The sequence below is a fragment of the Balaenoptera borealis genome (genome assembly GCF_965194805.1).
Source record: "Balaenoptera borealis genome assembly, chromosome: 11".
Lineage (NCBI taxonomy): Eukaryota > Metazoa > Chordata > Mammalia > Artiodactyla > Balaenopteridae > Balaenoptera > Balaenoptera borealis.
In genome coordinates this window covers 37,585,214-37,612,149 of record NC_138868.1, presented here as the reverse complement: position 1 = coordinate 37,612,149, position 26,936 = coordinate 37,585,214, and the positions used below count along the sequence as shown (strand labels likewise).

General features: G+C 46.3%; 1 protein-coding gene across 12 annotated transcripts in view; it reads left to right on the top strand.

The window, feature by feature from the left end:
* The window catches only part of NAV2 (neuron navigator 2), an 858,870-nt gene that overhangs the window by 564,046 nt on the left and 267,888 nt on the right, over positions 1-26,936 (top strand). For all 12 annotated transcript variants that reach the window (XR_014231592.1, XM_082342380.1, XM_082342385.1 and 9 more), the window contains 2 exons: positions 7,684-7,801; positions 16,321-16,373. Coding sequence is in view for 11 of the 12 variants with exons in the window: in XM_082342380.1 (XP_082198506.1) it covers positions 7,684-7,801; positions 16,321-16,373 (171 nt within the window). In the remaining variant the exon portion in view is untranslated. The remainder of the gene's footprint in view (positions 1-7,683; positions 7,802-16,320; positions 16,374-26,936) is intronic.

The following is a 26,936-nucleotide window of genomic DNA, read 5'->3' as shown; positions in this document are numbered from 1 at the left end:
GATGATAGTTAGCATCCTACACAAGGCTGCAGCAAGAGTGGGACCCAGCAGAGGCGGCTGCTCAGGCAGCCATTGTCTTGCCATTGTCATTGTCTTCCTTTTTTCTTGCTCAAGGCACCAGGGCGTACAGGCAGCTCTGAGCACCTTATCTTGACTTGATATCATTCAGAGGTAAAGTAGGAGGAAGGGTGGTGAGGGGAGTGGACGGAAATTCGGATTAGCGATAAGCCCTGCCCCTCCTCTAGTCACCTGCTGTGTATGTGTGTGTACACGTGTGCATATCCCTTAGGGACAGAAGCATACATATGGGCAGGTGTCAGGGTGGCTCTTTGGTGGTTGTGCATACAAGTATGTAGGTTACTGCCAGTTAAAAAGGGAGAAAACCAGCAGTGGGCTCCTCCCTCCCCCTGCTGCTATCTTCTGGGTCCAGACAGGGGTGTATACTCCCTGGTGTAAACAAAATCCTGTGAACCATGTTCCAAAACGTATATTGAGCACGGGGGCTGGCAGTCCCATTCTGCACGTGCTCGCGTGGGAGATACAGACCCCAGTCACATCTAGGTGCTCCTGGAGCCCAGCTTTCTAGCAGCCTTACCTGGCTAGAGACCAGCCGAGAGCCAAGAAGCCTTCCCTACCGACCCTCTGAGCAGCTCAGAGGGGTGCCACAGAAGCCTTCCACTTAGGTCTTTTCATCAGTGGAAAAGTCCTATCAAGGCTCCTGCTTGAATGGTACTTCTTTTACTTTACATCTAATTTTAAAGGACTCTGGGGTCTTTTAAAGACAGTCCAGCAACTCTGCAGCCTTAAGGGCATCTTTGTGTGCAACAAAATGCTATTCATAGTGACGTCCACAGGTCATCAGGAAAACATGGAATTGGGTTAATTTAAAAAGCAGGGATCATGATAATCTATTTGGGAAAGAGTCCCAATGGCATAGTTAAAAACTGGCTTTCAGAAGTGGAAGCTCTCAGCAATTTAGAATGACTTATTCCCCCAAAACTTATATTAATTTGAATATGAATAAACACCATTTATTCAGTACTGTGCTCCAGACACTGTGTTAACCATTGACATACATGTTTTCATTTCGTCTGTAAAGCAAACCTGCGTATCACCACGGTGTAAGTGAGGGCCCCCCGCGCTCAGCTGGCCCTGACTCATCGTGGGCCACCTGGCTGGTAAGAGGCAGAGCCAGATCTGAACCCTGGTCCACGCCAGCTCCTGAGATTGCAGACACACTGCCCTTGTATAATTACCGTGGTTGATGAAAAACCACAAATGACCTGAGTAACGCATCGGGAGATGGCAAACATGGGAATGGAGGAGAGTCATTGACCTCTAGGGTGGGCATGTAGTGAGAACCACGGACACTGGGCAGAGCTGGACTCTTCCTTTGAGAAAACAGGGAGCAGTGCCAGCTTTCAGGCTCAGCCCCTGCTGGGCTGTGTGGCCTGGATTGGCTTCTCCGTGCTCCCCCTCTTTTTCCAATGTATAGGGCTGGGGACACCATTCACCCATTTGAATGTTTGTTTCAAGGCAGTGGTTTTAATCAAGGCAGGGTCTACATTAAGAAAGGATATATTAGACTCTGATGGGGAGAGAGGGGAAGAGGGAAAAAGCCACCAGCTAACTTCAGGCCCCTTACTTCACCCCAGGCAGTTAAAATGATCTGTGGACATGTGGCCACACCTGTGGGGTAGGTACCGGACTCTTTTCGAGATGCTGGGGATACAGAAGTGAATGTGTTAACCAGCTTTGCCCTTAATAACAAATGGTGCATTTTGATTGTCTTAAAACTGTGACTAATTGAATAATCATTCTTTGTGGTATTCAGGTGCTGGGTGGACACTCTATACTATTGTTGCAATACCATTTTTTGTGCTTCAGGACAATCAGAACTAAACCATTTAACCACACACTGCACAGTCATGGAAATGATAGGATGTTGATGATGTTTCCAGAGTCTAGAGCGGGACATTGAATAGAGGCCGAACAGTTGAGTTCTCTGTACAACTGTTGGACTGGAAACCACCTCAGATGCTAAGTGACTAGTGTACTTGTATCTTAAATCTCCACCCTGGCATTTCCTGCTAAGAGATACGTTGTACTCTTTTCCTCCTGGAACCACTATGCTAAAAGCTATCTGCTGCCTTCAGGATCCATCACGCTGCCTGCCCGGCATGTTGGTCTGCATTTAGAGTTGTTAGGGCAATGACTTTGGGTGCAGTTATTTTATGGAATTTTGGGAGGTTTCTTCCTTAGAGTGCCCCCAATCCCCCTTCATTTGAGAGCTAATTGCAGTATAAACTTGGCACCTTCCCCGCTGGTTTAACAGCAGTGCCATTTTTATCAGTTTTCTTGTTACAGCTAATAATCAGGTTCTTTACTTCGCTTGATCTGTCAAGATTTTCCCTCTTTGATTTCAGCCTGTTTGATATGGAATGATGTGGAGTTATAAGCAAACAAATGACACGCTCCTTGAAATTCTGTCAGGGCTAATAAAGTGAATCAAAACGAATTCGCTCTTCAGCTGTCATTGTCTTCCTTCCCCTTTTTTCTTTTCAAGCCTCTGACAGCAGCTCCTTTCCCTCACCGGGCGCTTCTGGAGCACTGGGTCTCCCGTTAGAGGGGGTGGGAAGCGTGGTAAACTCAGCGAGATGGGTCAGAGCCAGAGCGGGAAAGACTCCTTCAGATACTGGTGTGAAACGATTCTAGAGCCTTTTCCCCGAGAATCTTTTCTCTGGAATGATGTGATGATTTGGAGTTGGGGGTGGGGATGGTTGTTTTATTCTTTCCTAGAACTGCGTGGTTCTTTGTCTTGCCCGTTTCTACTGAAAGTTCGCAGATCAAGGATGAGTGGGCTCCAGCGTAAAAGCAACGGAAGCCCTAAGTCTTTAGAACTCTGAGGAAGGAAAGGCTCTGGAGAAGTTGCTTCTGAGTGCCTGAGGCTTACAGAGGAAACCCTGCATGCCTTAGCCCTTGCTTAAAATCTTTCAAACACACAGCAAGTGAGAGGGATGGGGCTGAAGTATGTCAATGCATAGCAGGGCCCATAAAAACGGTGTTTCTTAAAATAAATCTAGGCATTTTCTTGTGACTCACTTCTTCAGAAAGTCGAGAGCTGGGGAGAGGAAACTCCAGATAATCAATGATTCTTGTCTGATGGGTCCTGATTAACGAGCTTGCACTATGGAGTGATTTATTTTCTCTATTCCTTCCTCTTTTCAGTCAATAAAGAGACTTGAGATCCTGGTTTGAGGATTCACTGAGAGCTCACATTAAGTCTCCAGTGCAATCAGTTTCCCAGGGGTTTGCCCTTTTTCTCTCCATTCAGCTCAACCCCGGCAACCACTTACTGACCACCTGCTGTGCCCCCGCCTTGAAAGACACTGTCTCTGCCACAATCTGGGGGTGGGGTGAGGAGGTGGTGCCAGCGAACAGGTTCTCTGCTTCGTATGCCGCTCGGGATGCAATGAGGAAATCAAGGGTGACTTCCTGGAGGAACCAGGGTAGGAATGGAGTTTTTTGGGGTGGCCCCAGGTGGAGGCACCCAGGTGGGTGGGGTGGCAGGAGTTCAGAGATGGGGAAGTGTGAGGTCCAGTTTTCCTGAGCGTAATTGTAACTATTACTGAGCCCTTGCTATGTGCAGGCATATTATGTCATTCAGTCCCTATGACACAGACTGGCCACTTTTTTCTGTTAAGAGCTGGACAGTAAATATTTGAGGCTGTGCGGGCCAAAAGCCTCTATCACAACTACTCAGCTGTGCCATTGTGGTCTGAAAGCAGCTACAGATAACAAATGGGTGTGGCTGGGCTCCCACAGAACTTTGTTTACAGAAACAGGTGGTCCCTTGGGTTTGGCCTGGGTCACAGTTGGCCAGTCCCTCCCTGCCTTATCATATATTTGGTATAATTCCCATTTTATGGAGGATAAAACTGAGGTACAGAGAGGTGAAAAGAAATTCACATGCCAAGGGCCACCTTGACTTGGTCAGTTCCCAAGCCCAAGCTTTACACTTACCCACGCACTGCCTGCCCTGTGAGGTCGACACTGGCTGGGGAAGAGTGGATGGATGAGAAGACTACCTTTAACTGCAGTGTGAAAAGTCTGCCTTTCATTCAGTGGGGAGCCGTTGATGATTTCGTGAGCAGGTGATAGGACTAGGGCTGTGCTCTTGGAAGATTAAGTTGGTTGTGGTATGTAGGTAGCTTCGAGTTGGGAGAAGAAGAGCCCTGTCTTAAACAGCGTGGAGTAGAGAGGTTCACTTCTTTGGCAGAGCCATTTCTGACCACTGTAGAACTTTCAGAGTTCTCCCTGGTATACCAGATACCTGTGTGGCCTCCCCAGGGCTCCACACTGTGTGTGCCGGTGGGTGAGTGGGAGAGGGTTACCCCTGTACTCGTTGAAAGAAGCTTGCTTATTTAACCTTGGTTTCCTGCTGGATTGTATAGACACAGAGAGGGCTGGCTTTAGGGAGGATACGTCTATTTTAAAATACCCTTAATCACCTAGGAAGGGAATGAGCAGAGGTACCTGTATCCCCTCCCGCTCAGCGGTGTCCTTGTCCGTGGCCTGTTCTCACCTCAGCTGATGGTTGTAGGGCAGATGGCTTTAAGCTTTGGGATGTTCTCGTGGTCCCTCAGACCCTCAGATGGTAGGATCCCTCCAGGGCTTGAGACATCACTGTGCTCTATCTCCTGTTTAGGGAAGAGACCAGCCTGGAATCACTCTCTGGACCAGCCTGGCCAGTTTCTGGCCTGCTTTTCTTTTACAGTCTACCGTGGTTTGTGATTCCAGATGGGGGTGCTCCAGACTCTCGAAATTGTACCTTGTGAAAGAGAAGGGGAGTGAGTCTTCAAGTCATTTGTGTCCTGGAGGTTCAGGGTAGAGGCTGTGGCTGGTTTTGTTCTGGCCCATTTTATAATGCTGGTAGTCAAATTTCTAATTATTCTTTTTATTTACTGAACACTTAGCATGTGTCAGATTCTGTGTCCTTTATGTGTATGAACTTGTTTCACCTTCATAATGGCCCAATGATGTAGGTATTATTATCCCCTCTTGTAAATGAGGACACCCAGGCCAAAGGACACAGACGTAATAAGCTGCGTGGCAGCTAAGATTTAGAGCAGTCTGCTGACTCCGGTGCCCTCCTCTTGACCACCTGCTGCCTCTGCTTCCTGAGTCCCACGTGGGTCAGGTCAGGGGCTTCCAGGTGGTGCTTCACTGAGTCTTCACAACCACCTTCTGAAGTAGACCTTACTGTGCCCATTTTACAGCTGGATAAACTGAAGCCCAGAAAAGGCAAGTGACTTGCCAAAGGGCATTCAGACAGCAATGGATAGGTTTGGGGTTTTTATTTATTTTTAAATAATTCTTTCAGTGTGAACATAACTGAACAGAGAATGAGCCGAGTCAGTAGGACGGTGTCATGGAGGGGGTGAGTGAACTGAATAATTTATATTTGTATTCAGAGAAGCAGTGTTGGAGAGTGTCTAAGGGATTCTAGAGTTAGTCAGCCTAGATTCATATCCTGGCTCTGCCACTTCCCTGTGATCTTAGATAAGTTACTTTACCTCTCTATACTTTAGTTTTCTCCTCTGGAAAATAGACACAATAATAGCATCTACCACAGAGAATAAGGATGAAATGAGTTAATGCATGTAAAGTGTCTGTACCAGTGTCTGGCATGTATTAGGCTCTGTATGTGTTAGTTGTTATTAAGCTCCTACTCTGCATAAGGCACTTTTTTTCGAATATGTTATATCACTCAGTCCTCATAAGAACTGACAAGTACATGGTATTTATTCCATTTTACAGATAAGAAAACCTAGGCTCAGAGAGTTAAATAGCTCACCTGAGGTCATACACCCATTCCTCCAGAGATACATGTTGAGAAATTGAACAAAACAGACCCAAATCCCCACCCTGGGGAGCCTCCAGGGCTGGGACTTGAACCCAGGTCTTTCTCGTTTCCTTTGAATGTTTTTCCCTTTCTCTCTCTCCCTCTTAACAATTTCATCGAATGATCTCTCAGATTGGCCATTGTAATGACCAAGATGGCGCTCGACTTCCTTAGCCTTCTCAGTGCTTGTGAAATTGAAAATGATCTTGCTGAACTAGAGCTTCTATCTGACAATTTGGGAGTCATGAGGAAGGAAAGTGACACGGATTTAAGGATTAGATGCCATGGTCCGAGGTGTGAAATAGAACCATATTGTGGTGTGGGTCTCTGCAATGGAAGCTTCGAGTTGGGGGCTGGGGGGTGGATAGGCGTCGTCTGTTCTCCGCGCTTGATGAAGTGGAAAGTGCACGTCTGCCTTGGCCCCTCTTGGGATGAGGCCTTCACAGTCCCAGGTGGAGTAGTCAGAGGTGCCGCCTCCCTCGAAGGGCCTGCTTTGCAAGTCCAGGCCCTGGCCCTCAGTGCCCATTCCGGGGGCCTTGAAGGGCAGCACCCCACTGTGTGAGAGTCCTCTGGGCACAGTGCTGGGAAGAGCAGGATGGAGAGTGAGAGCTGGGGCGAGGCCGGGGCTTCCACTGCTCGGTGAGTCACGCGAGATCTCGGAGCAGGCCTGCTAGTGGAGATACAGTGATCACTTTCATCATTTGGGTGGAGACATCACATGGATTAGTACATGAACTGCACCTGCAAACACGGCCCAGCTGAGGTGGGATACTTCTCTTTCTGAGCAGGCGTGGGTTTGTATCCCTCCTGGGGGAAAAAAAAGGTGCTGATAAACAGGACCTGCATGTCCCCCACAAACTCACAAGTCCACGCATGAAACTTAGCACTCAGAATTGACAAGGAGGTTTTCAGTTTTGTTTTTGGCTTATGTCATTTAGGGAGGAAGTTTTTAGGCGAGAGTTTTCTTGTGTTTGTTGGCTCGTTGGAAGCAAATATCCTTTGTGCCGATGATTCTGTGACTGGGAGGGGCAGGTCTCTCCGTCCCCCAAGGGGGTCTGCTTTCCTGATCCCGTGGTGACCCAGCCTCTGCCTTTCGGGTGCTGTGCACACCGATGCTGTGTTTAAATCTGTTGGAATTTGCTGGGGTTTTTTTTGTTCAGAGAATCCCAACTGTGAAAATGATGCCAGGCTTTTAAGTTAAACTGATTAAATTTGAGATGATTGTGAGGCCATTAATAACCCCACTCACACAAGAGTAATTGAAGCGCTCTGTGTTTTGGTACTTGGCTCCTTTACAAGGGACCCAGGCTCCTGAGAACTCAGCTAACTCAATAGCCCTCCTTTCCCTGAAATGGCCCATGAAAAGATGCCTGTTGGGTGGTAACCTCCCCATACGTTTTCTCAATAAAGAGAAAAAGATGGGAAGGGGCGGGGTAGGGCAGTGGGGCGGAGGGGACCTCGCCTGCATTTAGAGCCGCAGCCTCTCAAAGCCGTCTGGCACAGACTGTTTAGTTCCGTGTCCCCTGTCCCATTCAGGCCTCTGCATGTTTTGAAGCTTTCTTTAGCTTTCTCCTGAGCCTTGATGGCAGATCTCTCAATAGGTGAAAGCCTGGCTCTGGCCAGCTGAATACCCCATGGGCACAATGCACTGCATGTTAATGGCGCTGGCTGGCCCCAGACAGCTCGCCTGCGGGGCAGTGGCTCCTGTACCGGCCCAGCAGCTGCCTCGGATGGAATCTGACGGGGTTCCTAAAGTTGCCCGTTTGCTTTTTTTGCAGATCTACACGGACTGGGCCAATCATTATCTAGCCAAATCAGGCCACAAACGTCTCATCAAGGATCTCCAGCAAGACGTGACGGACGGCGTCCTCCTGGCCCAGATTATCCAGGTTGTGGGTAAGAGCAGATTTTACATCAGGGGTGGATGAGTTACCATGGAGACCAGTCCAGACGGGACCGAGTCTGGCAAGAGGGACCGGAACCCTGACATCTAAAAATGCAGTGTTTCTGTCACATGTATGACACTTTTTGACTCTGTCTTGTGCCGGGGGAGTGAGGGGTACCAGCTTGCTTTTCCTGATAAGATCACCCACGTGGCAATCTCATCTTGATTCTCTGAGAAGAAAGACTAGCCGTGGCTGGGGGGAAATGCTGGTGGTTTGGGGAGGGGCTCTCTGTCCCCTTTCTTACCTCCTACCATCTTTCTGGCTCTCTCATTTCCCCCCTGCGATGGTGCTTTTTTGTGGATTACTCTGGCAATATTTCAAAAAAAAAAAAAAAAAAGGCAATATGGGGCTGGTTTATTCCTGTGAACTCTAATCGGGTCTGAGAAATCAAAGGATCAAACTCCGCAGAGGGCTGGTTCTGTTTTTCATACTAGGGGAAGGGAAGTGGAGCGGTGGGGTTTTTAATGCCTTGGCTGTGTGCAGGAGGAGAGGAGTCACCCTGGGCAGGCGCGTGGGTGGAGGCTGGGCGCAGCTTTGCCTTGGGTCTTAAGGGAAGCACCCCAGTGGTCCTGCCTGAGAACTTAGAGCAGACCGTGGAGGCAGGAGGTCAATTAGATGGCATTAGGCTGATTGTTGTCGCTGGCAGCTTTAGCAGCCGACTCATGCCAAAAGAGAAGGCAGAAAAAAAGGACAGAAGCCCCAGCCCCTCAGGCGTGAGTTCTTATGGAAAAGTTGCTTATCCTTCAAGTGAGAAGAAGCCTTGTATAGTTCTAGCTCTGCTCACATCTGTGGAGACTGTACCTAAAAATATAGGTAAGTTGCCCTTAGGCGAAGATTTTGGACTTTCAAAGAGAAAGATGCTTCCCTGCTGTCCTAAGATTGATTGAAGACCAGCTTCCATTGGTCCTCCTTCTCTTCTCTCCTTTTTCCTTCCTTCCCTGTATTAGTTTGCTGTTGCTGTATTAACAAAATGTCACAAACTTAATGGCTTAAAACAACGTATATTAACTATCTCCCAACATATATTAACTATTTCTGTGCATCAGAAGTGCAAGCATGGCTTAGCTGGGTGCCTCTGCAAGGCTGCAGTCAAGGTGTTGATCAGGCTTGAGTTCTCATCTGGAGCTTGACTGGGGAAAGGGGTCAAGCTTACTCAGATTGTTGGGAGAACTCATTTACTTGCAGTTCTAGGAGCGTGAGCCCTGGTTTCTCCCTGACTGTTGGCTGGAGGCCACCCTCAGCTCCTAGAAGACCCTCTCAGCTCCTTGCCACATGGGTCTCTGAACATGGCCTCTGCCACCTCTGTTTCCCTGTCTTTAAAATGGGCACAGCCATGCCTGCTTTGTCTGATCTTGTGGCAGTCTTGGGAAAGGCACAAGGTAGGTATCAGATATGAAATGTGCTTGGATACTGGAAGGTGTTTCTGGATAGGACTTGGTAGTCACTGCCTAGAAAGATATGTGTAGAAAGATGAAGAGGCCTCTGAATCGATGTCACAGTGTCACGATAGATTAGTTGTGTCTGCCAGGGCCCAGCAAAGGTGAATGGTAACACGTGTATCCCAAATTTACTAAGCATAGTGCTAGGGAAATGTAAGCTAGCACAGTTTTTAATCATTGCTCAGGAGGATGCTTCCCTGAATCTATTCAGATGAGCTGAACCTCCCTAGACAGTGACCTTTCTGGGCCTGAACTACTGGACTGCGAGTTCAGAAGCTCAAGCTAGTACCACTGATGCAGGCTGCCGCTCAGGCCACCAAGTTGCTTCCCCCCAGCCCTCCAGGAGAGGCTCCCTCTGCCCAGGGACTCCCTACTAAGTAAGGCCAGATGTCAACACATGGAACTCTACCCGTGACCGTGCCAGGCTCACACCCTCTGCTCTGGGTGTGGAGAACAGAGGCCCAGGATACGGGGGGATGAGAAGGCAGCTAAACATAGGCATCTCCTATGTGACTTCTTCCCTAGACTGTCCATCAGCCAGTTCAGAACATTTCATCTCAGAGTGTCTTATGAACACAGATCTCTTGGTTGGGGGGCTGGCGGGAGGGTACAGCACTCTGGCCAGGATGCTAAGCTATTAATTGCTATACTCCCTGCTTCCCCCACACATGTGCCTATAAAAGGAAAATGTAAAAATGTATATTTGTATGTGTACATGTTTTTAATATATACATATATGTGTGTGTGTGTATACACACACACATATGTGTGTTGGGGGTGGGTGTATCTCTCTCTATTCTCCCTAAGATTTTCCTCGAATTGGAGTCCTAGTGACTCCATCTGTATTGGACAGAATTCTAGTGGTTACAGTTGCTCTTTGGCTGGAGAGCTCCTACTCATTCTTGAAAGGTCAGTTTCTCTCTGATACTTCCTAGCTCCCCCAGGCAGAGCTGGAGGGACCCTCCTCTGTCATCCTACTGACTGCTGTATTGGGCCTGGGTCTCTCCAGGCCTGGGTCTGAGTCATCTTTCTTTCTGGGTTCACAGCATTTAACACGGTACCTGGCGTGCAGTGATGTTCAAGAAGAGTTGAGGAGATTAGGGATGAGAATTTTATTCACTGCAACCCTTGCTTCCCTAAGCCTGGCTCGGATTGTTTCCAGAAGGTGGCCCGGATGTTTTCCCTTACCAGTATTTAGTATTCTTCTGAGCACTCCTCTAAACTGTATGTCACACCCTCCTCCTTTCCAGGATTCTGATGCAACTCTAAGGTTTAGAAGGGACCTTTTAAACGCCTCAACCTGATGTGTGAATTGCTTCCATGAAAAGTAGTCAGCAGAGTCTATTAAAGTAGTCAGCAGAGTCTATTAAAGTAGTCAGCAGATGGGCAACTTACTACCTCCTCAACTAGTTCTAATGATGGAGAGTTAGAATTTTTTAAAAGCTCTTGTTTCATTAAGTCAAAATCTGCCCCTCCTTGGTAGTGTCTCCCTACAAGTACTAGTTCTGCCCTCCAGAGCTACAAAGAGCAAGCTAATCTGGGACAACTAGAGCATCAAAATAATTGAGGACCATTGTGGGTTATAACTGTGGAATGAAATAGGAACCTACAAATCTGTATTCATAGATAGATATATAAATAGATGATCTATCAATGGAGGAGAAAAGAGAACTCAACTGTTTGGGTGAATGCTGACTGATAAATGTAGAAGAGTTGCAGCTGTGATGGTAAAGTTTAGTTAAGGCAGGAATCATCAATGGATGCTGAAATCTAGAGGAGAAAGTTTGATGGAGAGCAGCTATTTACATGGTCTCAAAGTGGCTCTCCACTGATGGCTTATTAGTTGCGAAGGGAACCATAGTAACCACGTGGGAGAATGAGGCATCATGACCAGGTGATCAAAAGTACGTCACTGGTGAGGAGCAGCTGGATGTCACGTGCTTCCTGACGTGGTACCTCGAAAAGAGTGCAACATGACTTAGTGTTGTATTGCAATCAGGGATGGAAAACCTGAAACCCATCCTGAGGAATCTCAGACAAACCCAAATTGTGGAACATTCTGTTAAAAAAAACTGGCCTGAATTGTTCCAAAATGTCAGTGCTGTGAAAGACATAAAAGGCTTAGAAATTGTTCCAGAAGAAAAGAGATTAAAGAGACCTGACAACTAAATGTACCGCATGATCCTGGACTGGATCCCATACAGGGGCATAAAATGCCATAAAGGACAATTTTGAGTCAGTTGACAAAATTGGAATATTGGAATTATAGTAATGTTACATTTTCAGAATTTTAAAATTGTACCATGAAATAATATCCTTGTCCTTTGGAAATACTAAGAGTGAGGGACGTGATCTATGTAGCCTACACTGAATTGATTCAGAATTTTTTAAAAAGTGTACCTATACAGAGGAAGAGGGAGGGAGCGAGAGAGGGAGAAAATGAGAATGGATGATGCTATATGGGAATTCTCTGTACTGTTCCTGTAACTTTTCTGTAGGTTTGAAGTTACTTCAAAATAGTTAAAAAGAACACGTTTACATGAAGGTCCATCAAAACTTGCAGTCAGGGAGATTGTCCTTTTAAGGGACAACCTGTTCCTAGGCCTGGGAGGGAGGAAAGTTGTGCGTAATGATTAAGGATCCGTGTGCTATGTGGCCTGACCCATGACTGGGGAGCTGGGGGGCTGGGTTAGGAGGGTAGGAATCAGCGAACGTTTCCTCAAGGAATTTATCTATAAGCCAAGACCTCAAACTTGGAGTTAGCTGGGTAAAGTGGTCAGGGAGGGCTTTCCTGGTGGAGGAAATAATGCGTAGAAAGGCTGGAGGGTAGAGAGTCAGAGGCTCAACAAGGCAAAATAAGGCCAGGCTACCAGGTACAGGGCAGTGAATTCTGGGCTTTAACCTAAGGAACAAAGGCCAGTGGTTGAAGAGTCGGTTTTCAGCTTGGGGATCTTACTACCTCCTCTACTATTTCTAATGATGGAGAGTTGGAATCCTTTAAAAGCTAAGATGTATAACATGAAGGAAAACCTTAGATGCTTTTCACAGACATTGCTCCTACCTGAGTCTCCATCTAGCCCAGATGGGCCCTAGGGTCTAGCCATCTCTTTATCCATCCATCCTAGGGCTGGTCTTACCAGATAGTGGGATATCTTGGGGCCCACACTTTTCCGTCATTGCCTTCTGCCCATTAGGCAGAAAATAGACCTTTTGCTGCTGCCTCTTAATGCCCTTGCTTTAGTGACTGAGGGTTGGATGTCTGTGTTCAGCCTCTTATTAGTATGATTATCTTCTTGAGTCATGAGCTGCCCGAAGCCGGCAGTTGCCTGCCAGCCCATCACGGTGCCATGTCCGTGAGTTATTAGAAAGGTTTACGAGGCCAGGATAAACAGCATGAATCAAGAGGGAGAGACAGGCCTCCCTCCTCCCGCTTACATTGCTGTCACTCAGGGAGGATGCCAGAAGGGGTTGGAGTGAGCGAAGGAGAGAAGGGGCGGGAGAAAGGGAGGAAAGAGGAGAGAGAGAGGGAGGGAAACAGGATAAACAAAAGAGGCTTGGAGAGAAAGAGGAAGCCAAGACAGAGAGGGGATGAGAGCAGCTCACTTTCCACCACCATCTGGGCTGCCTCTGAGCACAACCAGGAAATTCAGGCAACACGCCGGACTCTACCTTCTTTCTGTTGATGACCTGCTACCATGGCGTGGCCTTGGGTAAGTCATCTGTCTTTCAGTGAGGGCAGCCAATTTTGCTAGACGTTGGCAGGGCCGCCAGCTGCCCTGCACATGCATAGTTGCCATGCATAGATGCTTGGGCTGTTGAAATGCTTGGAACCCTTCCGAGGAGGTCTTTTGAGAAGTGATGAGCTTGATTCCATTTTTCTCAAAGTGCACTGATGCTTTCCAGTTACTAACTTGTCACCTTGTGTGCAGACAGGTCACCACATTAGAGATTGCTGGAATGAATAAATTACCATTGGCACTTCAGGATGCCAGTTTTAATCACAGTTGAAGACTTTGGGGGACAAATGCCTTTGCTTCTCTGGTTATCTTCTCTGGGGCTGTAGCCAAAGACCCCCTACCCCGAATTAATAAATTCAGCTCTGAGGACCAAGCTCTTCTTCCTTCTAACCAGCAGAATCAGAGCTGCTATTATTGCTCTAAGTATTTATGACAACCACAGAAATTCTTGAGAATTTAAGTTGAAGGAGAAGTATTTAAATTACATGAAATTGGAAACTAGGAGGTCCAGACTTTTTTGCATTTTTATTAAACATTTATTTTGAGTTTGGGCTGAGTCATTTGATCTCTTCCCATGTTTTCTTTAGAGGGTCATGAATAGGCTTCACCCCATTGGTTTATTTTGAATGTTGTAAAATGGCAGCATTAGGCTTATAGGAGCCTAATGAATTCAAGGAGCACCTGTCTGTGGTTTAGGTGACAGACCATGAAAAGGAATTAGAGGGATAATTAGACCAAATCCCTTGGTTTTGTTTATCCAGAAGGTATATAAATAATCTTTAAAATGACTTCTCAGGATCATAGTTATCCATCCTTCACTTTAATGAGCACTAATGAACTGGGTGTTGATCAGAATCCAGTGACTTATGACTTTGGCCATCATGAGTATCCACCTGGAAGATACCTTGAGTGGCCTTGGTTCTCAAAAGCCATATCAGTGTTGTGTATCAAAATCCAAGGTCAGAGTGCAAGCCTGCCATAATTTCCCATGTATGAAGGAGTGCCATTTGTCAAGGATCTTTCTTTTTTTCCACCTTCAGTACAGACATTTATATATACAAGTGAAAGAGCAGCTGCCTCAAAATAGACAGTAAAACTTTGATTCATTGGAATGTTCAGAATACTCCTTAGTTCCCCTCAACAAATACATATTGAGTGGCTCCTGTGTGTCAGGCACTGTGCTAAGCCCTAGGGTTATAGTAGAAAACAAAGCAGATGAAAATCCTTGTTTTTGTGGAGTTTACATGCTAGTGACACATTCTGGCTAATTGTATTTTCTGGTGAACTGAAGAACAAACATCCGTGAGTTATCCCATTCATTGGGCATCCTTTACGTGCTTTTTAAAGGCTTTAAGGCACCTCTTTTGGGAGTAGGGAAAAGCAGGTGGAGGAAGCTTCCTAAAATGCCTATCCCAGTGTTCTTAAGAGCTGAGAAAACTCAATTGGCTCTCTGAAGACCGAGGTCTTCCCAGGTGGGTCATAAGCCTGAATATCTATTACTTTGGGCCAGTTCTAAAGAAGGTGTAGATCAGGCTGAATGTATACTAACCAGGCTGTCTCTGGTAATCAGATTTTTAAATAATTTCCTGCCACTAGCTTGCTTTCTTATTTTTTACTTCTTAAGATAGAAACACTAGAGGAAAAAAACCCAATTGAGGTAACGGTGAGCTATATTTGGGTTCAGGTGTTCTAAAACCTCAGTGTCCTGGGACACTTTGATTCTGTTATCCTTTTCAGACACTTTTCAATGTCTTTTCTCTTCATGGAAGTTTTAGGTGTCATAGTCATTAAAATCTGATGTGATATATATATATATATATATATATATATATATATATATATATATATATATACACACACACACACACGTATATATATTTTTTTTAAATGCAATTTTGCAAACACTTGTTGAGCCCTAAGGATACAAGTGTGAAAAACAAAATCTACATGTCTGCGTAGCTGGCGGAGACAAGAAAAGGAGTTACACATTAGGTGATTAAAAGCAAAGTAGAGACAAGTCCAGGGTGCTGGGAGAGCAAAGAGACCTAGTGGGACTTACCCTTCTGGGGGAGGGGGCATGCAATAAAGGGGCATGGGATTGGGGAGGAATCTCATAAAGGCTTCACAGAGGAGGCAAGTCCGTAATTCTTTACTGTGAACTCCTAGCTGAGTTTCTGGGCTTAACTCAGATGGAGACATCAAAAAAGGGAAATTTTATTTTATATATTTTTTCATAGATGATAAGAATATATCTTATTGGATTAATGATCTCTACCGTACATAGAATACTCACTGTGTGCTGGGCACTGCACTAAGCAGTTTACTGGCATCATATAGTCTTCTTCTCACAGCTCCTCCTGTGAAGTAGGTAGTATTAGCTCCATTTTATAGATGAGGAAACTGTGGCCCAGAGAGGTTGTGTTACATGGCTAAGATCACACAGCTGAGAAGCTATAAAGCTGTGCTTCAAACTGGGGTATCTTCGCCTCCAAGCCACTACACGTACTACCTTTCTTGTAGCACTGTAGTTGCAAACTCAGATGTCTTGGGCTGTGTCTTGCAAGGATTCCTCCATACTTAGGATGAAATACATTCACCATGGGAAGCTGGGCCTTTCTTCCCTGTTATTTATTTGATTTCCAGCTTATTCCGTACAGCCTCTTTCTATCACTTCCCTAAATAGGTAGGTAGGTACTCTTTTGACTTCAATAGTGTGTGTTCCAGATCTAATCTGGACTTACTATATGACCATGGATGTGCCATTTTTAAAGTCTCACTCTCTTGTTCTTCTATTGGCCACCACTTTGGGAATAGAATCAGGACAAACAAAAGCAATCTTAGCATTTCTGGCTAAAGATGGAGTGAGATGCTGTCATCTATGGCTTTTGTCCCCAGGAGCTGTGTTGTGGCTGGATGGATCCACTCTGAAGCACCCTATCTTTTGTGGGCAAGTTGCAGTTGCCTTTTTAAGAGCCTAAAGCACAGTCACAGCTCAGGCCGTTTCCCAGTCTCCAAACATTTCCACCATGCCCCATCAGTCCAAGACTGTCATCAATGCAGTTGTCTCTGCCTTAGATGACAGCGACCTTGCCCCAGCTGTCCCTGGAGGGCGGCAGCTCGATGAGTAAGTCCTGAAGCTTGCTAGATGCGTCTCAGTATTTCACATGCCTGCGTTGGTTGGACAAACCCCAGTATGGGCCTTAGGATTTTCTTGGCCTCAAGGGTCCTGAACATCACTGCTCAAAGTGTCTGTGATGATTATTTATTTTTCTGACTTGTGTTTCTTTTTTCAGCAAATGAGAAGATTGAAGACATCAATGGCTGTCCAAAGAACAGATCGCAAATGGTAAGTGGTACATGGGCAGTGAGTGTTTGTGTTATGTTAGTAAGCCCTACCTCTAAATGATATTGACCATCTTGAAAACATTCACACCACAAGCTTTACTCTGGGGGATTATATTAATAAACTAACAGCCATTTCCAAATAGCCATGGTTTGCTTCTCTGACATTTGTTGGCATTTACTGGGAAATGGCTGTGATTTTTACGTAGGTCGTGAGACAGAGAAAATGAAATATGGTCCTTGCTCTTTGAAACAAGTTATGCAGAACTGGTGCAAACATACCCTTGTTTAGAACTTGGGCTGATATGACTCTTGCTTTTTCCTCAAAGACCCACAACAATTTCTGTTTGTGTATGGTTGCTGGGGCACAGATGGAGTGATGGTATCGTAACAACCATCAGAGATTGGGGCGTGTGGTCTGATTGCCTTTAAAGGTTAGAATGATGTGAAATCAGAACTGTGACAGGAAATGTGAAATGTCCAATCACATCCAGACCATTCACAACGTAACCTTGACAAGTGGCATTCTCTCTGGCGTGATATGCTTAAGCTCTGATATTATAACTTCAAAAAATCTTTAAAAATCTATTCTGTTCTTGTTGCATGTCCTACACATAATCTTTGAATGAAAATTCATGATCACTGTTGAGTTCAGGGAGCATTGAATTGTGACACAATCTGAGTGCTTAGTTTTTCCCTTAGAAATGCTTTTCAAATATGAATATTTCCACAAAGATTGTATATTATCAGAGTCTGTTAAGATGACGCTAATACCTGTTTAAAATACGAAGATGGCAACTGAAGGACAACCTTTTCTCCTGGACGTTAATTTGCTTCCAGAAATCTAAAAAAAGGGGCATAATTTGTTTTCTAACCTCACCCTCCTCCCTTTGAGTAGACACAATTGGATAGTCTCATTCCAGAATACACTGAAGTGATTGGCCTTCCTTGGGTTTACTGTTTAATTTTCTGAATTGTTTGTTATCCCAGTGAGTGGACAGATAGCCCTTTCATCAACTTTTTATCTAGACACACAAAGTTTCTTATTATAAAGAGGAGTGAGTGTGCCTGGCGGGGGCAGGGGGTGTCATTTTTCACGTTAAATTCTGAAACAAGTTTCTCTTTTTTTGTTGTTCCACTGGAGATTTTGTTTCTTTTTGTTTGATCCAGAGAGTGGCCAGTCCTCACACAGGAAAGTCCCCATGCAGACATCTCATGGCTGCTTTGACTTTTGGAAAAGCTTGGCTGCTATTTTTGCCAGAGCTACTACAGCTGTCTGGTGTATTAATAATTGAGAAAATTTGGAAGATAGAAGACTTAATTTTAGTGCAAGCATTTTACACATGCAGTCATAGCTTCTCATGAAAGAGATGTAGTATTTCCGCCAGGGAGAGAGATGGATGTGTTTGTCCCAGCCCATTATAATGCATATGTACAACTGACAGTTTAAGGTAGTGAACCTTTTATGCTGTTTGGTGCATTTGTATTTTCTGTACCTTCTGGTGGAGATGTTTGCTGTTAAAGTCCACTTTCAAGCTTACAAAATAATACCGTCACCTCAGATTCTTCTGTGCCAACTTAGTTTATGTAAATATGTTATGTATAATGCTACATAGCACCAACGCAATTTTGTGGTTTCTCTATAACTCTTTCAGCTATGGAAGTATTGGGTTTTTCTTCATGGACTGTGTTTTTTTTCTTTTCTTTTTTTTTTTTTTTAAGAACACAGGAATATAAAATCCTAAAATTGTCTGTGGTAATTAGTTCCAGCTCAGGGGCGGGGGAGGGGGGGCAGACAAGGTCTGGTGGTAAAAGTGGCAGAGAATAATTCAGCAGACAGGATGTGAGTCCAGGAAAACGTCAAAACCTCCACCACAGTCATTCCATTCTGTAGGAAATGAGAAAGGCGATGATAAGGAACTCGGGGCCATTGTCCTTTCGCCTACATCACAAAGCAATGACAAATCCATAACGCAGAACTCATCTAGGGCACACGGGAAGTGCTGCTTACACACAAGCACAGGTGGTGTTCTGGCTAGTAGGACACCTGTGTGTATGCGTGTGTGAGCACGTACAGAGTTAAAGCATGTCTACTCATGGGAAGTATCATTTGGGAAGATGGCATAGCGAATGAGCCACCATTTCTAGATTCCTAGAACGTTAAACTCCCAATTAGGCTTTATTTAGGGCAGCCAATGATAAAGATTTGTTGTTGTTTGCTAAACGTTGCCTGTTTGGAGGAGACCAGAAGGGAACATGTACGGAGAGCATCATGTTGGCACAAGGAAGATGACACACAACGAGAGAATAGGAGAGAGTGTACCTGCTGGGAGGGTAGCTGTGACTCCACTGAAAATCATCAGCATAGAGTTATCGTGCTCACAGAACACAGAGCATTGTCAGAGGCCTTAAATAACGGAGACAAAGGAAAACGATTTTGCTTCAGAGCAGGGGGGATGGGTGCTATTTCAGTTTTCAAGCGGCAAATTATTTCATTAGCTCATCGGTGGGTAGGCACAAGAGCTTTAGTTTTACAGGTGGGGTGCCTCTTCCTCCTCTCGTATCCCCCTCCTCCTGACCTACCAGGCTTCCCGGAGCTCTGTTCTCCAACTCCTGAGCTCCAGGCTCTGCTTCAGGTTCTGCTCTCTTCCCAGAGGATGTGGAAGTGAAAGCAGACACTTGTGGCATATGGCCTAGAGAATTCCAGAGGCCCTGATGCACAAACATTATGGGCATGGCACTGTATACTTCTAGCCTGTCAGTCAGCACACGGTCACAGAGTGCCGACTAATGCCAGGCACTGGACTAGACCAGGTTAGTACCCCCGTGAACAAGATGGGGTCCCTGCCCTCAGGGAGCTCAGTGATGAGTGGGCAGGAGCCCAGAGAACAATTAGAACACTAGAATAGTGCAACTGCTCCCATAGACATCTGTGCGTGGCACAGTGGGGGCCAGTCCACTCTAGGAAAAGGGGAGGCTTAGGAATAACTTTCAGGGGTTGAGTCTTGAAAGGCAAGAGGGTTCACCGCAGGGAATGATGAGTGGAAGAGGATTCCCATTTCTGGAGATTCTGTTTACCTGAGGATATCCTGGACCCTGCAGAGGAAGGTTTGGCAACATTTGTTCATGGATCCTACCGTGTGCCATCAGCTGTGTCTGGTGAGACTCTTCTGGCCTCTCCTCAGTGTCAACCCTTTGTCCCGTTGTATCCGAGGTGAGGGATAGGGCATGGAAGAGACCAGAGTGCGACAGACCCCAGAAGCATGGTGGTCTTTTCAGACCTGGGCCAAGTCTTCTGCATTCATCATCACTCCCCAGGTGGCAGCGCCTCAGGGAACAGCCCCATTGGACCCTGGAGTGAAGTTTTCTAAAGGAAAGTACCCATGGCGATCAACTCCTGTGGATGAAAGTTGAACCATGGGGTGTGAGAAATGGTGGTTAGTATTGTTAACATCAGCACTCACAGGCATCCACGCACTGCTTTAAGGCCTTTCACACTCATGGGCACACTCGACCCTCCCGACCCTGCTATAGGCCAGCGTTATCAAGAGACACTGGTGCCGGCAGCTGGAGGGCTGTCCCCAGGGAGAGGCAGAGCCAGGACCTTCGGCATCTCCTGTCACCCTCTCGTGGCCCTCGTAAAACAGGACTGTGCCTGCAGCCAAAATGCAGAAGCATGGCAGTGGCTTCCCTTTCCCAAGCAAGCCTGGCCTCAGCTTGTGTTGAAGGAGTCCTTTGCTCTGTTTCAGTCTGGCATAGATGCTTTGGGGGCCAAATCCTCGGAGATGGAGCTGTAGAAACAACATTCCCCCCACCTCCTCACCCCCCAATCCATCCACTTGGCCCTTAAATAGGTTGATGTATGTGCGTCGGAGCTGGTTAAAATGTTTCTTCTGTTTAGCATTGCCACGGCAACCCATGGGGCATCTTCTTGACTTTCAAGTGGTGTGTTCCACAGGGTCACGTGTGTGTTTGGAAGGAGAAACGTTGCTTGGAGCACAGCCAGTGGACGCTGGGGCTGCCGCTGCCTTGTGCCTTGAACCCACTGTATTCCAAGACGCTGGCTCACTTTAGAGCCTAGGAAAGGAGCAGCAGGGGGTGGTTTTCTTTTTTCATCATTATTAATTTAAGTGGTTTGGCTTTGCGTTGTTGATTAGAAGAGGTGCAAAATTAGGAAGGCTGCCTGTCCTTTCAGGCCCTTTCAGTGGAAAGCCCTGGCCTGTTTTCTGCTCTGGCCTGGGATCATCTGGGGCCTCCCATTGCTGCCCACCTGCCTGCCCACCTCCTCCTGGGCCCTCAGGGAGTCCTGCCTTCTTCCCTCAGCCCTTCTAGACCGAGGGCCTGCCTGGGCTTGGGAACCAGACGGGCCAACTTCGAGTTCCTTCTCTGCTCTTCTGTGGCCTTGAGCTAATTTTTTAACCTCTTGAAGCCTCTATTTCCTGTTCTATAAAGTGGGATTGATAATAATACGAACCTCATCAAGTTTTTGTGAGGACTAATGAGGCAGTCAAAGTGATAACGGCGGATGACAGTAATGATGATGAAAATAAGCCATAAGGCCAAACAGTGTTTGCCGTGTGCCAGGTGCCATTCTGAGTGCTTCACAAATATCCTCTTAGTTCATCCTCCCAACAGCCCTTTGCGGTAGGTGACCTCATCACCCCCCTTCTCCATAGCACATGGTCAGCACTCAGTCAGCGGTGGTTTCTCCAATGATGATGATTTGTTTTAGTAGCCATTCAGGTACTGGGGGACATGGAACCCTTGGGAAATCTGAGAAGAGCTACCGGCCCTCTCCTCCCCGGATCACACATACCCCGGAATTTTGCATATGGCCTGAGCAGCTCACGGATCCCAAAGGCCTCTGGGGCGCCACAGACCCGCACATTCGGTGCCCCTGCTGCTTAGGGCACTGGTCTGCTCCTCGCCCTGTCCTTTCAGAGGCCCCTGTGGAAAAAGGCAGCAGCTAGGTTCCCAAAACAAGAGGAATTTGCCCTTAGACACAGAAGGACAGGACACTGGTTTTCAAACTTCTGTTCCATGAGCAGAACCCCCCCCCTTTTTTCCCAAATAAAATTGTATGTGGCACCCCACGTGTGAAAGTGACAAAAACTGCATTAGTGCTTTACATAGGATTAGGCAGCCCAGGGAGGGCCACCGTAGCATCTCCCTTTCACCTGCCTCTTCTCTCCCCGTCCCCACTGTCACATTTGCCCCTGAAGCCCCCTTTCAGAAGGCCAGCCCCTGAAAATACACAGTGTGATGAAGCCTAGGGACCCCCTACCCGGGCATCAGGTTCCAGCTCTGGAATTCTCTGGTCCTCCTAAGTCTCCTGTAGGAAAAGAGACCATCAACTAGGTCGTCTTCACCTCTAACCTCTGGAGGTTACAAGGCATCAGGGCTAAGAGCATGGGCCCTGAAGGCCAGCTGCTTGTGACCCAGGGCATGTTCCTTAGGTTCTCAGGGGACCAGTCTCTGTAACGGGGTTAGTAACAACACCTGCCTCCCAGGGTGGTTTTCAGGCATGCATGAGACCATCTGTATGACAGCATGCCCGCATGCTGCTGAGCACAGAGGAAGCACACAGTTGATGTTAGCTCTTAATAGGATGAGGTTTTTCAAGATACCTCAGTATTTTTAAAGAAATAGATGTTTCAAGACTGGCCAGCCTACCTTTGGGTGAGGGGATTACCACCGTGGCCCTGGCTAATCCACTTGGCCTCCCGGCACTGTACTTCCTCCCCCGGGAAATGTGGGAAGTAACAGCCCTATGAATAGGTGCAATTATTGTCTGTATTTTGCACGTGGAGACTGAGCTTTAAAAGTTTTTTTTGCCTCAGACTACTTGCCTAGGAGGCAGAGCGGGAGCTTGAACCCAAGTCTGTCTATTTGGAGAGCCTGTGGTGGTCCCTTCTGCGACAGAGAAAGGGCATAATAGTCTCCACCTCACCAGTCCCTTATTTCTCATTCGTGGGCACAGTAGAGCCAGCTGGGTTTAGCTGAGAGTTAGTGAGAAGGGAGGAGAGTGAGTATTTCTGGAGATTGCCTGAGTTGACCTGTCGATGGGAACTCAAGAGCTGAAAAAGGAGCAAGTGGCCCCCAGTGAAAGGCAGCATCTTGAGAAGCCCAGGAAGAGCCGTGGCGCCAGGTACCTCCGACTGCGTTCTGCACAGAGCTTCCTGGGCCAGGAGAAGGCTGTCTGTAACAAGATCAGGTTTCCAGCCCCAGTGACCTTGAGCCCTCCTAACAGCTGCCAGAAAGCCGGCCACATGCCTGGGGAGTGTCTGAGATCCTTGGGCAGCTGAGTTGCCTCTTCCCTGGGCCCTTGCACCTATTTTTACATGGCCCTAAGGGCACACACGTTACAAAACCAAGAAAGAATGAAGGAACGTCCATGGGCCCCTTAGAATTTAAAACAAAGTGGAGAGTCCAGGGCCAACATGGGCAGGAAGCATCCACTGCTTCCCATTCAGGGGTCACGTCTAGCATCACTGCATGTGTTGTGGCTGACATTCTCTTTCAAAGATGGCGGCCATCTCCATGTCTGTCTCTTACCTTTTTGGTCACCTCTCTGTTCAAAACCATCATTGGCTCCCCATTTACCTCTCCATACTCTTGAGCACACAATAGAAGGGCCTTCACGATCTAGTTACCACCATCTCCTGCCACTTGGCCACTCAAACTCTATACCCCAGCCATACTGGAACTTGGGGTGCCCCAAGGAGGCCCTGTACTTTCATGCCTTGTACTTTGATGCAAGCTGTCCAGTCTGCCAGGAAGACCTGATGATTGTCCCACCTGGGCAATGTAACCTTGAATATTCAGGTTAACTGTTAACTCAAGTAATTGAGATAATTAGGTGCCTTTTGTCCCTTGTGTTCCCAGGTGTGAAAGCATGTCTCATAACCTGCTCTTTGTGGTTGTCTGTTCAATTGTCTTCTTGAAGGAGATGCTGTATCTTTCACCTGAGGATCTAAGCACCTATCACTTAGATGACTAGCATAGAGTAGGTGGTTAATAAGTGTCGGGTGGATGGACGGACAGATGGAAAGACCAAAGAGGGAGCTGGCCTGGATGTGTCCATGGGGCTAGAGGATTATAACATACTGTTATTCTCATATCATTATCTACTGTTGAGCAGTGATTTGAGCGCTGGGTGTTCACTTGGAAATTCTTTATGGGATTTAAGAAATAGATATTTAACACTATTCTAGAAGTGTCTTTCCTTCTCTTAATTCTTTTCTTCCTTGGTTTATCCAGAGGATCCAAATAGAACATGGCAGCTAATTTTTCGTTTACTGAGTTCTTTTATGTTGCTTGAGGTAGCATTTTTAGACATCTTTACAATTACCAGAGATGATTAACATTGATAATAAAAATGAAGATAATTACTGTTCTAAGTGATTTACATGTTTTAACTCACTTTATTCTCATAACAACCCTATGGAGTAAGAAATATATTTTGTTCATTCCATTAAAGGGTATGGAGAACTTGGACCCTGATGCCATTTGCTGTGCTCTGCCAGGGGCCAAATGTGAGGCACGTTGAAGAACATCTCGTTCTTTCCCCCTCATGCTGTAGAGCCTAGGGTTATTGCCTTTGTCCCTGATTCTGTCTGGGTTTTTATATAATATTAATAGCAAATACATATACAGTACATTGGGGCAATGTTTTAGACATTTTATCTGCATTATAACTGGTTTTATCTTCACAAAACCCTATGAGAGCAGGTATCTTTATTATTTCCACTTTACAGGTGAGGAAACTGAGGCAGAGACAGGTTTAGTAAGTTTCCTCAGGTCGCACAGCTAGTAAGTGACAAGCTGGGGTTTGAACCCTGGAAGCCTGGCTCGAGACTCCATTCCCTTAACTCTTATGCTATCCTACATGTAAGGAAATAGATGGAAGAAGAGAAAATGACTGACGTGGAGGTGCAAAAATTATATTTGTAATACTGTCTCCTCATGTAGGTAAGGGCAGAGCTTTGGGATGAGGCATTCCATCATGGCAAGGAGATTTGGGATGAAAAAGAATAAGCATGGACTCTGGAATCAGGCAGACCTGGGTCTCACATACTGGGCAGGTGTGCTGGGCAAGTTACTGAAAATCCGAGTCTTTTTCCTTCTCTGTAAAAGGGAGATAATTATGGAAGTTGCCCCCAGGGTTGCCAGGGATGAATGAGAGACGGTATTAAAAGCACCTGGCTCATGAAGAGAGCACATTAGACTGTCATTCCCTTCTCTGTTGACAAGTCACATATTTCCTAACTATTAACTTGTGCATTAAAAAGGCTTTTCATATTCAAAAAGTAGGCACCAGTGTGGTAGGCTGAACAATGGACCCCCAAAGACATCGACATTCTAATCCTCGGAACCTGTGAATATGTTCTCTTAAATGACAAAGGGGACTTTGCAGAGGTGATTAAGTTAGGGATTTTGAGACAGGAAGATTATCTGGGCAGACCCAATGTGATCACAAGGATCCTTCTAAGAGGGAGGCAGGAAGGTGAGAGAGAGAAGATGTGACCGTGGAACATGGAAGCAGGTCAGAGGAGAGAGAGGAAGAGAGGGAGGGAACATGGGGAGTGTGGGGGAAGGGGAGAGGGAGAGAATGAATGAGAGAGAATGAGGTTGGAAGATGCTACTTGGCTGGCTTTGAAGATGGAAGAATGGGCCATGAGCCAAGGAATGCAGGTGGCCTCCAGAGCTAATAAAAAAGACAAGGGGACACATTCTCCCCTAGAGCTTCCGGAGTAGATGCAGCCCTGCGGACTCCTTGATTTAGCCCACTGAAACTGATTTTGGACTTCTTTTTTTTTTGTTTAATTTTTATTGGAGCATAGTTGATCCACTCAGCTATACATATACATATATCCACTCTTTTTTAGATTCTTTTCCCATAGAGGCCGTTACAGAGTATTGAGTAGAGTTCCCTGTGCTATACAGTAGGTCCTTATTAGATATCTATTTCATATACAGTGGTGTGTGATTTTGGACTTCTGACCTCCCAGAATTTTTTTTTTTTTTCGATCCCCAACTGGGGATCGAACCTGTGCCCCCTGCAGTGGAAGCATGGAGTCTTAACCACTGGACCGCCAGGAAAGTCCTTATTTTTTTTTTCCTCCCAGAATTTTAAGATAATAAATTTATGTTGTGTTAAGCTACTAAGTTTGTGGTCATTTGTTACAGCAGCAGTAGGAAACTAATACACTCTGGGATTCAAGCAAAGTAACTCTGACTGTATTAGCAAGCTGTTCGGGTTTATAGCAGAGGCTCATTTTGCCACTGTGTGCCTGTTAAGTTTCTGAGTTGACTGGAAGTTGCCTCCCTTGATAGAACACTTTGGAATGGAGTTTTGCACATCTGTACATTTACTGCAGGTCATTGCAAGGAAGTGTGCGGAGACAGAGGCCCACATTTAGTTTCCAACACTGTGACCATATCATGGGCTGCCTCAGATACTGAGCTCAGATACTGGGTGTGGCAGGTGCCATTTCGTCTATTATTTAGAAGTGGATACGCGGTATTCCTGATGTGAATGTAAACTCAGGAGTAAGTACTATGCTCCCTAACTAATGTGTGTTTGTCTTGTAATTAATACGACATTTAAGGACACTTTATGAGAGACTTATATTTCATATGCTAGGTAATCCCGTCAAAGCTTTGTAGTACATATAGCGTGTTTTTTTTATCTTTTAGTTCAATGAAAAGCTCCATATTTCCAGCACCTGGCCTAGTGCTAGGTACGTTGGAAATGCTCAGCTAATCTTTCTCAGAGCCAAACAATAAATGGTCCAGCCGTCTGGGAGCTTCCCAGAGAGTGGGGCGATGGTACCCGTCAAGGTTTCATATGTGAAATACTAGGCACTTTAAAATGCTATCAAGAAACTTAAGTAATCCGGTGGTTTCCCTGGTGGCGCAGTGGTTGGGAGTCTGCCTGCCAATGCAGGGGACACGGGCTCGAGCCCTGGTCTGGGAGGATCCCACATGCCGCGGAGCGACTGGGCCTGTGAGCCACAATTGCTGAGCCTGCATGTCTGGAGCCTGTGCTCCGCAACAAGAGAGGCCGCGATAGTGAGAGGCCCGCGCACCGCGATGAAGAGTGGCCCCCGCTTGCCGCAACTAGAGAAAGCCCTTGCACAGAAACGAAGACCCAACACAGCCATAAATAAAATTTTTTAAAAAAAGAAAGAAACTTAAGTAATCCTAAACCAAAAAATTCCCAAATCCAATCTTTTATAAAAGTGTATGGAAGTGATACCATGAAAACAGATTATTTTCATTAATAAGGGAAGGAGTGTTTGGAGGTTTGGCAAAACCTCCTGTAGCCATTGGGCTTCAGCTTTAGTGAGTAGGAGAATCACCTGGAGGGCTTCTTCGAACAGTGCTGGGACCACCGCCCCCCCCCCGCCCCCCCACCCCCCCACCCCCGCCCCCAGAGTTCCTGATGCAGTAGGTCCGGGAAGGAACTGGAGAATTTGCATTTGTAACAAGCTCTTGCGTGATGCTGCTGCTGCTCCTGGTTCGGTGACCTTACTTTGCCGACCGTATCTTGGAGCCGAGTTAA